The sequence below is a fragment of the Leptopilina boulardi genome, unplaced genomic scaffold (assembly GCF_019393585.1).
Source record: "Leptopilina boulardi isolate dan_hultmark-lab unplaced genomic scaffold, ZJU_Lbou_2.1 LbouV2_397, whole genome shotgun sequence".
Lineage (NCBI taxonomy): Eukaryota > Metazoa > Arthropoda > Insecta > Hymenoptera > Figitidae > Leptopilina > Leptopilina boulardi.
In genome coordinates this window covers 67,971-81,551 of record NW_026137970.1, presented here as the reverse complement: position 1 = coordinate 81,551, position 13,581 = coordinate 67,971, and the positions used below count along the sequence as shown (strand labels likewise).

Below are 13,581 nucleotides of genomic sequence, written 5' to 3'. Positions count from 1 at the left end.
CTCTATGACTATGCAGAAACTCCAGTCCTTCATAAGCCATGGCTCTGCAGGAGGAAACAGGGCTTTTATTACCTTTCTGACCCAATCGGGATTGTCCAGGCCGGGGGTCTTTTGCCTCGTTACTAATTTCTTAGTAACGATTTTAAAAGCCATACCCCATGGGTCCTTCTCGACGTCCTCGATTAGGTCCTTCAAGCTACGGCGTCTCTCTTTGCTGAGGTTCTTTTAGTCTCCTTGTATGCTTCCTTCAGCAAAGGATCTCTCTTAGAACGGGTATATGTCCTTCTTGCTCTGAAACACGCCTTTCGCAAGGACGATTGTGTTTCTCACCGCCCGCACTTCCCCATCAAGATCGTTCGGCCTCCTTACCTAGCCCAACTCTTGAATTAAGCGGGCTTTTAGAAGGCACCGGCCGAACTTCTCCTTGTCGAAGTCTGTCAGTGAATCGTTTGGCGAGAAGTAGCAGCTATACATGCGTATGTTAGCCACCTCCACCCAAACAGATCCACTGCTCGTCTCCAGTAACTTGTCAACCCGCAATTCTGGGTTGCACACCTTGATCGAGGCTCTCTTCGCCTTGTCCAGGGAGCGAGATCGCTTCTCCGATACTGCTCACTGCAGAACAGGATATCGATCTTATTTTCTCTGGCTGTTAGGATCAGGACGACCTGTGCATCCTTACTTGTATGCAGGTTGACCTGAAAAAGCTTTAAGGATTTGCCCTTTTAACCTTCTCCAGTTCCTCCTTGTAACCCGGGCAGGAAATTTTTCCACTTACATGGTCCGTTTTGGTCTTCTCCATGTCCGTACATGTCATGTACTTGGGGTGTTGCACCGGGCAGCTCTTCGCACAGTGGCCCTCCCCGCCGTAGTAAAGGCACCTGTGACACCTTGTTACCTCCAGATGCGTATGAATAGGGGAATTATTCCAGCCAATTCGTACTTTTCCTATATTCAAAAGAGCATTAGAATCCGCCTTAGCAAGACGGACCAGTGCCACCTTTGTTTCTCTAAAACGTGGCAAAAGACGACACGTCATTTCTAAGTCATACTTGCCTAACTCCTTTTTTAAGGCTGAAACCACGTCATCCTCGGACGTGGATTCGTCGAGATCCTTTATCACGATGGTTCTTCTATTTACAAAAGCCCTAACCTCTCCTTGTCGAGCAAAGCAGAGGACAGGGCTCCAAGGTTCACTGCTCCGGAACTGTGAAGGGCTCTAAAATAAAACGCATATTATTGTGAATTATATAGAACGCCTTCCCCAAAGCAGCCATTCCTTTTTGAACGCCCTTACTAATATTTTTCTGCTTCTTACAAGCCTGGCGCATACTCTCCAAGACTTGTGGAATGATCTGAAACTGTTTAGCAACATTCACATCGAAGTTGCTGAACAACGCTTCGTTCCTTTTTTGATTTTGGCCCAACCCCCAAAATCCATGGGGCCTGCACCAGCTACCGGGCCTCTCATCCGATCAGAACCAGTGGCGGGATTACCCTCTTCCAAGGTACCCACTTGGAGTATATTACATAAATTTGTATTTTCCATAATAATATTTTTTATTTCCGTTGCGTGGAATATTCGAGTTTATTTGGTCAGGGAACCACCCTGGTGATTGGTTGTCCTTTAGTGAAAAGGCCCACCACCACGACAAGGTCTACTAAGAATATCCATGATTCTTGGTAGCGGACAACCATCGGCAGGGTAAATAAATTATATTACTTCAATAATTATATACAGTAAAACCCCGTTTATCCGAGCTCGCTTTATCCGAGGTCTCGATTATCCGAGGTGGTGTCCCAGTAGGAAATTCTGCATTATCCGAGTCTAGTCCGCGTCATCCGAGTTATTTTTAATTTTTTATAAATATAAGTTTATTTTTAATAAATTCAAATTGTTTAAATTATTATGGAATATTTACAATATTATTTTCCCGTTTGTATTAGATAACAATTGTTTAAACGATAATAATGTTAAATTGTAATAAATATTTAACAATTCGGATTATCCGAGTTTTCGCCTTATCCGAGGTAGGTCCGGTCTACATTAGCTCGGATAACCGGAGTCCTATTGTATAACTATTATGTAGAAATGCAAGACCAGACTTTTTGCAAGGAAAGTTGGTCTTTTTCGGACTGAAATCCTTAAAGCAAGAGTCGGTATTCGCGATACTGCCCATCGGCATTAGGATGTCGAATCAAATCAGGCCATATTTCCTGGCAGTATTTGCCAATGCAGACTGTGCTTCAAGGAAAGTACGTAAATACGTCATCATTTTGAAGCAGTAAGAGCAAATACCGACTATTTTGTCTCCATGTACCGACTACGTGAGAATGATTTTGCGAAAGTAGGGTAATTAATGGTTAATTATCTCCAAAATTAATTAATATTGTTAACTAAGATTACTACAGCTAGATTACTTTTTTCATAACGAATCCAGTGATATAAAAAACTCATTTTTGATAAAAATGTCGATTACCGACTTTTGACATCAGGACGGCAGAATAGGAATCTTTCTTTTTTTGTCGCCTTGGGCTTTTACTTGAGATTGTTGCTTAACTATATTTTGGCTTGCCCTGTTTCGTACCAAATCCAAATTTCGAATGTCAACATTCACATCGTTTTTTAAAAATTCAGACACGGGATCATGTATTTTACGTCGCTGAGATACCCCAAATAACAAAACGCTAGGAATCTCTCCAGTTGCCTTATGGACAGAGTTCAACACCCATATGTCCCAATTCATCGTGATACTTAAACAAAATACTTTTCTCCATTTCCGAGGGTCCATAAAACAACAACTTGTCATTAATTTTTCTATAAACGACCCCGTTTCTTATTTCAAAAAATTTATTTTCGGATTTACCTAGTTGCAATTTAATTTTACCAATTTGTTCATCCAGATTCTGTGCAACTATCATATGAGACTCAAAAGGATTATCCTGTACTACCGCGACAAAATCACAACGACTAAGCTCATCAACATGAGTCATTCGCGTTCCTGGCCTATGCTACGTTGTATAATCGTAACTTTGCAATTCAAGTACCCAGCGTGAGATTCTTGGATTAATATACAGGTTTTGCAATTATCGAGAAGAATCGACACAATCAAATGATGCTCAACCGACCTTGTTGCAATTAAAATATCATCCAAATAAACACTTACATCGCCGGAATCTATCAGTTCCTTGAGAACCACATTGACGTATTTTTAAAAATACTTTGGTGCCACTTTTAACCCGAAAGGCATCTTTAAAAATCCATATTGCCCGAAAGGCGTAACAAATTATGTGAATTTTATTGAGTCTTCTGCCATATCTACATGGTAAAAACCGTCCTTTAAATATAATGAGCTTAAATATTTTTTTCTTTCAAAACGTCAATATGATCCTCAATTAACGGCAAAGGATAATTATCTGACTCCAAATATTTATTTAAAATTCTGTAGTCTATACACATACGAATTTTTCCGTTTTTCTTAATAACAAGAACAATTGGTGAGGAGTATTCAGCATTACTTGGTCTAAGAATTTTTCGCTTTAATAAATCATCGATTATTTTTTTTAATTCGTTTTTTCCGTAAATGACAATCTTCGCGGGTTACATTGAAAAATTTTGTGATCTTTTAATCGTAAATGTAATGTTGACTTTATTTCCGGTGATTCAGGTCTTTTGGCTTTTACATTAATTTGATCAAAATTATCCCTTAATTGTTGCTTAATTTCAAATGGAATATCCGGATTAACATCTAAACCATCTCTAGTATCCAAAATGTCAACCTCAATATTCATTATTTCTGATAAATGATCGATTCTATTACCCTCAAAATTTTGTGGATTTTAAAGCCCTAAGCCAAAAACCCTGAATGTATCGCGACCCAGAATTACTGGTGAGGACATAGTGTCGTCTTTTACTACTAATAATTCGATCTCTATCACACAATTTTTCAATTCACACATTGCTTTTGTTTTTCCATTAAATTGAAGCTTAAAGTTATTTACACCGTGATATTCATGATTTAAATTATCTAATGAGACAATAACATCCGGATTTACGTATTTATTTTTTATAAACGAAATTGGACTTCCGCTATCTAATAACGCTACCAGGTGAGCTTCGAAAACTCCTTCCTCATTTTCAAATTTCAAAACAATTTCCGGATAATATTCTGAACTATCGTTTTTATTTAAATCAATATTCGTAATTTCATTATTATTCGACCTTCTATTATTTGTCTCGGGACAATTACAATAGTATGTTCCATCGATCCGCAACAAAAACAAGATCCTCTGTCTCACTTTTTTTCACACTCAGCAGCCATATGACCAAGCCTATTACAATTATAACAACATCTTTTACTTTTATCAAAAAATTTGTTCGTATTGTTTACATTTTTATTTTCTTTATTATTTTCATCAGATTTATTTGTTTTATTATAAAAATCTTTCTGAAAATTATTATTTTTATTAATATCAATTGATTTTTTATTTAAAGAAATTTTCTCAAACGCGTAAAGCAAATCTTCTTTAGTATCGAAACGTTGCATTCGAGCATGGTCCCGTAATGAATTTTCTGGAATGCCCACAATCAAATAATCCACTAATTCCGAACTATCAATATTTGCCTTACTTGCCAAAATTATTTTTTCATATACATATTCACTAAATGTTTCCGATTTACACCAAATACGTTCTTGAAACTGTTTTCGTAATTTAATTTTACTAAGATAAGGAAAAAACATTTTTTAATTTCATCAATTAACATTGTTACAGGCATCAACAAATGATCCGATCGCGAGTAAAACCACTTCAACGCTTTACCTTTAAGTTTACTACTTATCATTATTCTTGTAATGTCATCACTCAAATTATAAGTACTAGCGATGTGTCCTCGCTCGCTAACGCTCGCTCCGGTGAAATTTATTTTTTTATTTGCTTAGTTAATTTTTTCTATTTATTTTATGTATAAATATATTATTTATTTTTATCTGAAGTGCTTATGTACTTAGTCCCTTAGTAGTTAATATTATAATTAATAATGTTACGAATCAAGAAAATTATTTAAACTTTAAATTAACCAATAAAACTAATTTAATTAAAATCGGTGGACTTTCGAGATGGTCCTAAATTTATTGGTTCTCAGAGGTCCAAACTGCCAAGGCCTGTATGGACTTGTTTTTACTTATGGAGATCGATATGGGGCCATTCTTTGGGTGTTTTCGGCATTCACTCAGAGTTAACTCTAGAGTTAATAGTGGTGCTCATTGATATTATCTTTGAAAATTTATTTACCCAAATAAAATAATTGATTTTCTATTTTCATCACCCTGAGTTTAAAGATAGTTGTCCTTGTTTGTTTACTTTTTTTTAATTTATACGTATTTTTTGTTTTTCATTTAAAAATGGAACATATTTTTGCTACCCATAAACGTGTTATTTTTTTAAAGTTTATAATTTTCAAATTTTTCATTATTTCCCTAACTTTAATTAATCTGAATTGTTTAAGAAACTAGATTATTTATTTTAATTAAAGTTGCTTTTTATAAATAAAAAGTTAAAATAATTTTTAATAAAAAATAAATTATTATGTTTCAATTTACACTTTTCAAACAAACAATCCGTTCACAAATTTTGTCGGCCATTAAAGGTTAGGACTGACCGTTTTTATTTACTCTCACAAGAAAACAGAGTTAACTCTGGGTCATCTAGTAATAAATTTTTGGGGACTTTTATGAAATCTAGAAACAAAAAATTTTATTTTAACATTACATTACTAGAATAAAAGGCCCGTTTCACATATTGTTACAATTGCAAACCCTGCGCCAATCAAAATGAATCGTCTATGCCAAATTGCCAATCAACAACGTTCACAACCAACAGACGAACTGAAAATCAAAATTTACATTTGAGCACCACTGCTAACTCTAGAGTTAACTCTGAGTGAATGCCGAAAACACCCATTAATTACGTAAGGCTCTTAGGGGGAGGGGGGGGTCCAGCAATTCTTACGTTCAATAGAAAAAATGGCGCTAATGCATGTAAAAAATCTTACGTGGGGGGAGGGGGGGTCAAAATAGCCAAAATCATCCTTACGTAATTAATAAACGACCCCTATGTCTAAATGCTGATATTTTCAATTGATGTGGAAAATATACTGTGACTTCTTCTTATAATTGAGCGGCTGAATCATAGAAGAGCACTTTATTTCACATCTTTTTGTCTTAATAAATAATTTACCATCTATTATTATTGTTTTCGAACTATAAAGGAATAACTGTTTTTTTTTAAATGACATTTTAATGGTGTTTTTCAGTTTAACTCGCGATTACTCAGTCAGTTTTACGAATTTCTTAACTTAACAAAAACGAAAATACGCGTAATTATATCCTACGAGTGACTAAAAAATAAAATTGTCATTTTAAACAATAAATCAAAAAGTTATTTATTTTTTATTGAGACAATGCAAAATTCGTGAACTGTAATTTTCACTATGCAAGGAAGTCGCGCATATTTTGAGCAACAAAAATGTTCCAGTGAGAAAGTTGTTCATTATAGTCTAAAAAAGTTTTTCCAAGAAGTTATAGTCCAATTTAATAATTAGTTAACAAATGATGAGTGTTAAAAGTCATCTATGGCTGAACGTTAATAGCGTGTGTGGTTCTTCCTTGAAAATAATTTTATGATTTTGTAGATGAAATTCAAGGTCAACTTTTAATAAACATATAATATCTGGAATATATTGTGTGCAATATTTTGATTTTTTTTGCCTAATTCAAAAAAAGTTTGAATATGAAATGAGGAATGATTGGTTTATGTGAGCTCACTCTTCATTCAGATTTATGATCAATAAGACTAGAAAACTTTGTGAAACAAAAATTTCGAACTGGATATTTTCTATTATTTCAAGTAAGGTTTTTAAGATATTTATTACAATTCAATCATAATTTAAAATTTCTTTTTTATGACATGTTATTTTTTTCTAATATTAAATTTGGAGGATCTTACGCGTCGAAATATCAAGGTTTTTTAATCAATTTATTGATACTTTAAGTATTTTATTTCTGGTTTATTTTTGGTAAAAAAAATAAATTCTTAAATTTAAAGGAATAATTTTTTTTAATACACGATTTCTAAATTTAAAAGATCTACTGAAGAATATTAATATTTTGAATCAAAATGTGAAAATAATTCAACAAATCTAATTTCCAATATATATATATCCAATATTACCAACCAGATAATGTATATTTAAATGCGTCATTTAAACAATGATAAAAAACATAAGAGGGCAAATGACATATATATAAGAAATATTGTATTTAAAGAAATTTTAGATTCGTATACTTAACTGTCTTCATGATGAAATGTTATAAATAATCTAACATACTGTATCATGTCCACTGTAAAAATGTAATGAATTTACAAAAATTACTATCATAAAAGGCAGCGCTGAACAATATCGGCTGCGCCAAATTAATAATTATTTAACAATTATTAAATGTGGTAAAAAAATCTCACGGGCTATAAAATACCAGCTGCACATTTATTATAAAAATTACTGAATTAAATATTGTAAAAGACAGCGCTGAATAATATCAGCTGCGCCTAATTAAAAAGTATTAAACAATTATAAAAGTTTGTAAACAATTCTCATGAGCTGTAAAATGCTAGCTGCATACTTATAAAAATTACTGAATTAAATATTATGAAAGACAGCGCTGAATAATATCGGCTGCGCCTTTTTAAGAACTATTAAAACTTCTTAATCATTATCTGCTGTGCTGCATAGTGTCGGCTGCACACTCACAATAAATAATTCTGTAATAAGTATAATAAAAAACTGCGCTGTATAATAACGGCTGAGTCTGATAAAAAATTAATAAAAATTTTCTAAAAGATATAGGATACGATGAATAATATTGGCTGCATAGGAACCATGTAACGCACTAAAAAAATAACATAAAAGGCAGCGCTGTATAACATCGGTTGCGTCTTTTTAAAAAATAAAACAATTAATAATTAGTAAACAACGTTATTAGAACAAATAATGAAATGATATATGATAAATTATTTATATTATTTACGTAATATTATTTATATTTTATTCTCCATTACCTAACCTATATACGCAATAATAGAAGACATCAAAGTGGTTTCTTATGTATATTTATTTATGGATCAATTTCAAGAGTACCAAACATGTTTAAAATATTTTTAATTAAAAAAAAGAAAGTTAACATAAAAATCTAATATAATAAAATTAAAATCATTTGAAATGAAAAAACCCCTAACATGAAATGCAAAGTTCAAAATAAAAAAAAACTTACAAAAAAAAAAAAAAATTGTAAAAAATTTAAATTAATAAATAAGAATTAAAAAAAGAATTGTAATTATTTCAAAATACATGTATACATGTGTATCTACTTTGTGTATATGTGTAAGTAAATGTGAAATTGTTAATAAAAATATATAACATAAGCATAAGTAATAGTTGGTTTTATTTAAAAATAAAAAAATTTTCCTGAATGGTGTCGGTCGGTCGGTCGGTCGGTCGGTTGGTCGGACTTTGTTTTAATATAATAAAGGATTTTAATATAATAAAGGATAATAAAGGATTATTTTATATTTGTAACGGGGTTTTTATAATTTATAATTAACATAAACTGGGCATCTAAACCCGCCAATTCAAAATACACATTATACAACAAATCTCAAAAAGGGGATCCTCCAAAACATATAAACGTCTGATGCCGGACGTTGAGGCAGGCCAACACTAACACACTTACCTCGATGACGCTCAGCTGACTCTTGACCGACGCCGCTTCTCGAGATGTGGGAAGAATTCGCCAAGGAGAAAACACTCAATAAAAAAACACTCCGAATTCAACGCTAACTATTTATTAAGTAATCGCCCATTAACCAAACAACAATATTACAAAAGAGTATATAAAAAGGAAACAATTGATACAGATATCACGTCCGCTCTCAATCGATCGGGTAACTGAACTGCCTGGTAGATCCCCCTGCCGGTCCTTGGATCATCCCTATGATTCCGTCTCTCTCGCTCCTATGGACAACCCTGGCCTACGAAATAACTAATCGGCCCTATTCGCCGCCCCCCGTGAACGTTCGTACGTCACGCCCGCACGGAGGGAAAAATCAGGGCTTTGTAGCACGGAAGTAGTTCGTGAATTTTTCGCCCGGCGCCTTTCTTCCCCGTAAAGTATGAATTCGTACGCTTTCTGCGCGACGAATATCTATGCTACAAGTCCAAGTCAGATGTGCCTTGGTAGCAAGAAACCGTGCTGCATTCGTAGCGACGCCACGCGAATAACGCAAGCACTAGCAAGGTGCTTCTTTTCCACGAGTTCCGCCCTATTTCGGTAAGAAGAGCTTCTTGCAAATACACTTTCGTGCAAACGTTTCAGAAAACGTATTTTAAAAATTCAATTTAAAGCCATTTAAAGCATATAACTTCAAAATTGTTTTTAATAAATAAACTATAATGGGTAAAAGAAGTCTGATAAATTTAATTATTGAATAATATAATAATATTATGATAAAAGTAAATAAAATAATATTATAAAGTGAAATGTAAAAGAAATGTAATTTTAAACAGTTTTAAACAGAATAATTTTTTAATTTTTTTAAATTTTAATAAAATTTTATTTTTAATTTTTTTTACATCATAAATGTTTTTATTTCTTGAGTCACTAATTTACTAAAAATTGACCTTAGTTTTATTATTATTATTTTAAAAACTAACATTAAGATTTTGATAATTATAATTAAAAAAAATTTTTTGTCCTTTTTTGTAGTGAAATGCCATGAACGCAGAGGATATATTTTTGGCCATGTATTTTTTTTTCCCGCTTAAGCCGAATTTAAAGTCCGAATTGTCGGATTGAAGTCTTCAAAAAGACATAACGAAATAAAACAAAAAGTAAATTGATTTCTCATGGAGATATTATCCAAAAAATATAAAATTTATAAATTTAATAAAAATGCAAAAATGGTGACTTTCTTAAAAAATTTTGAATTTAAAAATGTCAATTACTCTGGACAGAATAAATGTTAATAGCTTCGTTAATAGCTCAAAATATGCGTTTTGAAAAACGGTGCAAAAACTCTACAAAATTCAAAAACAATATTTATAGGTGTCAATACATTTTGTTATATTATGGGTTAAAAACGATTTTTAAAAATTGGTTTTCTATTATTATTTGTCCTCCAGTGAGACTCAAAAAGATATTAAGATATTCCTAAAAATGTGATGTTTATACACACACGCACACAAAATAATATTGCTTAAAAATGTAATTTTTGGGTTCCTGAGGTCGAATAATAAAAGATACATAAAAAAAATCGGAAAAAAAGTTTTACGAAAACAATACTTTCTCCATAAAAAAGCGAAAATGAAAAAATGTTTTCATGACACTACGATAGTGTACGTCTATTTATTCTTTGCTGCTAAATCTTAATCGGAAATCACTTTTTGCTCGAAATTTTCAGATACTTTCAAAAAACTGATGAAAACTTTGAAATCGAGAGAAAAATGTATTTTGCCGATACATTATGCTAATGTGTTTACATGTATTTTTTCGGCTGAATCTGAATTTGAAATTATAATCTTCGTAATGGCTCAAATTTTTTAGATAATTTTAAAAAAATTGAATAGGAGAGGAGTTTTCTGAGACAATTTTTGATATTAAGCCTAAAAAACAATTCTAACTTTGTGTTCGGATTCACCAGGAAAAACTATAAGAAATTTCACTAGCCTAGTGTCTCAGCCAAAAATAAATTTTGTGTGTGTACCTCTGCTATTAATATTAGATACTAATTAAACTTTAATATATTTCAATAGTTGAATTAAGCAAAATTTTAAGTATTTTTTGCACTAAAATATTAGGAATAATTGAATTTTTTATTTATTAAATTATACAATAATTATATTTTCAATTCCTTGAAACTTGGGAAAACTGAATTTTCAATTGAATAAAATTTTAAATATTTGAATTTTTAATTGATTAAAAAGTAAACAAATGAGGTTTTTAATGTAATAACTTTTGAAATAACTAAAATTCAATAAATGTTTTAAAATTGGGAATAATTAAATTTTGATTTGAAAACAAATTAATTAAAATATTTTTCTAGATAATTTTAAAAATGTTTCATTTTTTTATTAAGTAACCTAATTCTCCCTGGCATTTCTCTGAATAACAAAATTTTCTGACTCCTATCTGACATTTTTAAACTCTAGACACTCCGAAAAAAATAAAATCAGAAAATCTAAAAAATAATTTATTAAAATTTGTACATTTTAAAGTCTTATTCAGTCAGTCAAACACACTTTTTAAAATCAACTTAATTTAACTGTTATAATTTTCATTGCTTTTATACTTTTAAACTTTGTATCTTGTTGCTACAAATTGATCGCCATTTTTTGTACATAGTAGGCAAGGTGCTATTCTCGGTATTAACTCCGCATTTATCAATAAATTTGATCTACTTGGATCACAATGTACATTATACGCGTGGTACTGATGATTGAAGTAAATCGTTTCAAATTCTTTCGTTTTAAAATAAACACATTTATCTTCAACATAAAACACAGTTTTAAGCATACCAAATCGGGGACCGTCTTCAGTTATTCTAGTGACAAATACAGTTCCTTCTGAAAAGTTACTTCCGAGTATTTCTACATTTTTCAAAGTCATAACTCTTAAATTACTTGACAAATTTGGTATCAAATTTTTCAAATGGCTGTAAGCACTCGGATTAACTGTCAGCCCAAGTAAAATGTCAGAGAGAATAGGCGGACAAAATTCTGAAGTATAGCACAATTGTAATTGATGCATGATTGCAATTGTCAGCGGCAGGTTTACGTTCGAAGTAGTTCCCGAAGCATATTCTTTTAGTTCCTTATTTTTTCTCTCAAATTTCATTGAAGAATAGTGGACAACAGGACCATTTAACGTTATGAGTCTCGGGTAGTGAAGCCATAAATGCATTTTCGGTTTCAATTTTCCAAAAAGTTTCAAGTACTGCATGTTGTGTTTGCTTATAAGAATTTTTAGACTTTGAATTTGGCCTTTATCTAAAACCGGAGACATTAAAATATCAAGAATGTCGCGTAAGCAAAGATAGAGCTTCCAGTAGCAATTATCAGCAGGTATCAAATCACCAATCATTAATCCCAAATATCTCGTTAAGCACGTAATTTCGGACGCAGACTGTTTGATTTTTATTTTTCTTCCCCCTTTCTTTCCTACTGAATAAAACAAAGGCCTGGGCTTGTTTTGTTTCTCTAAATCATTGTAAGGAAAGGTGTCAATCCTGTTGTTTAGTTTATCCAAAGTTATTAAATTGTCTTCAATCAATCCTTCTACTACTTTTGACAATGTGTAGTCGAAAATTCCTTCTGGACAGTCGTGCATTACATCTCCGGTTATATTTTCATTAATTTCAAAGTCCTCCATTTCATTGAAAATACACTCTTCTTTAATTCCTGTTGTTTCAAAGCTATTTTTCTTCAAATCCTCTAAATAAGATTTAGCTGTTCGTAAAAGAGCTTCACTTTCTTCGATCATTTTTCTACACTCCTCCATAGAAGCGGAACACATGCGACAAAAGTAATTTGCTGTAAAACTTAAAGAAAACCCACAAATCCTGTTTAGTCCCATATTATCTCCTAATATTTGAATTAGCCGGAAAAAAGATGATAAATTTTACCGCCTACATTTACTTTCACACCTTCAATAGCAACCAGATGAAGATCTTCCATGCTTTTCCGAAATAGCTGTGCATTCGTAAATATTTTCATGTGTTTTGATTTGAAAATTGTGGACACAAAAACATTTCTCAACTTTGCAGACATGTGAGGAGGCAAACAAGCAAGTGAAATGTATACCCCTCCCATTTTTTCTTCACCAGCGTGGCTTCCTAAAGGATTTCGAGTCTCGAATTCGTCGAAATACAAATAAAGAGGTAAGACGTTCTTACCCAATTTTTCGTATTTTTTTGTCCAAAGATCAGCTTGTAAAACGTTCGACACATACTTTTTTTCTTTACTCAAGTCATCCATGTAAGTAAATATAGATTCGAGTACACCAGGAATTGACAGAGTTTTTTGCAATGTATCTTTTAGTGAAACGTATGCTCCATAAATTGGCTTCATTTCAACACGAACTGTTTGATCCTCATTAGTAATGTACTGACACTCTTTTCCAATTTCAAAAAGTTGGGGAGGAATGTATAAGCTGTTTTCTTCGTACATTTTGAACCTTAAATGCTCTGTTGAAACTTGATGAAATAAATCTTTGACATTTTCTAAAACAAATTGGGTTTTCGAATAAGCTGCCGAGTTTGATATCGGCTTAACCAAATTTTCAAATTCATTTTGAACAAACGGTATGAATTTTTCAGAAAAAAAGCCACTGAACATATTTATAATTAAGTCAACATCTTTTCTCGAAATATGTGACAAATTATACAAAATAAGAGTCAACTTTAAAATTTCTTTACTTAAATCTTTTCTGTTAACAGTAGGAATACGAGTAGAATCCATTTCTGCGAATTAAC

General features: G+C 31.9%; 2 protein-coding genes across 2 annotated transcripts in view; both read right to left on the bottom strand.

The window, feature by feature from the left end:
* LOC127288898 (uncharacterized) overlaps positions 1 to 13,581 on the bottom strand; it is a 93,019-nt gene that overhangs the window by 64,955 nt on the left and 14,483 nt on the right. The gene's annotated exons all lie outside the window — the stretch shown is intronic.
* LOC127288909 (uncharacterized) lies at positions 11,403 to 12,590 on the bottom strand. The gene has a single exon (XM_051316614.1). The coding sequence runs from the start codon at positions 12,588 to 12,590 to the stop codon at positions 11,403 to 11,405; it is 1,188 nt and encodes a 395-aa protein (XP_051172571.1).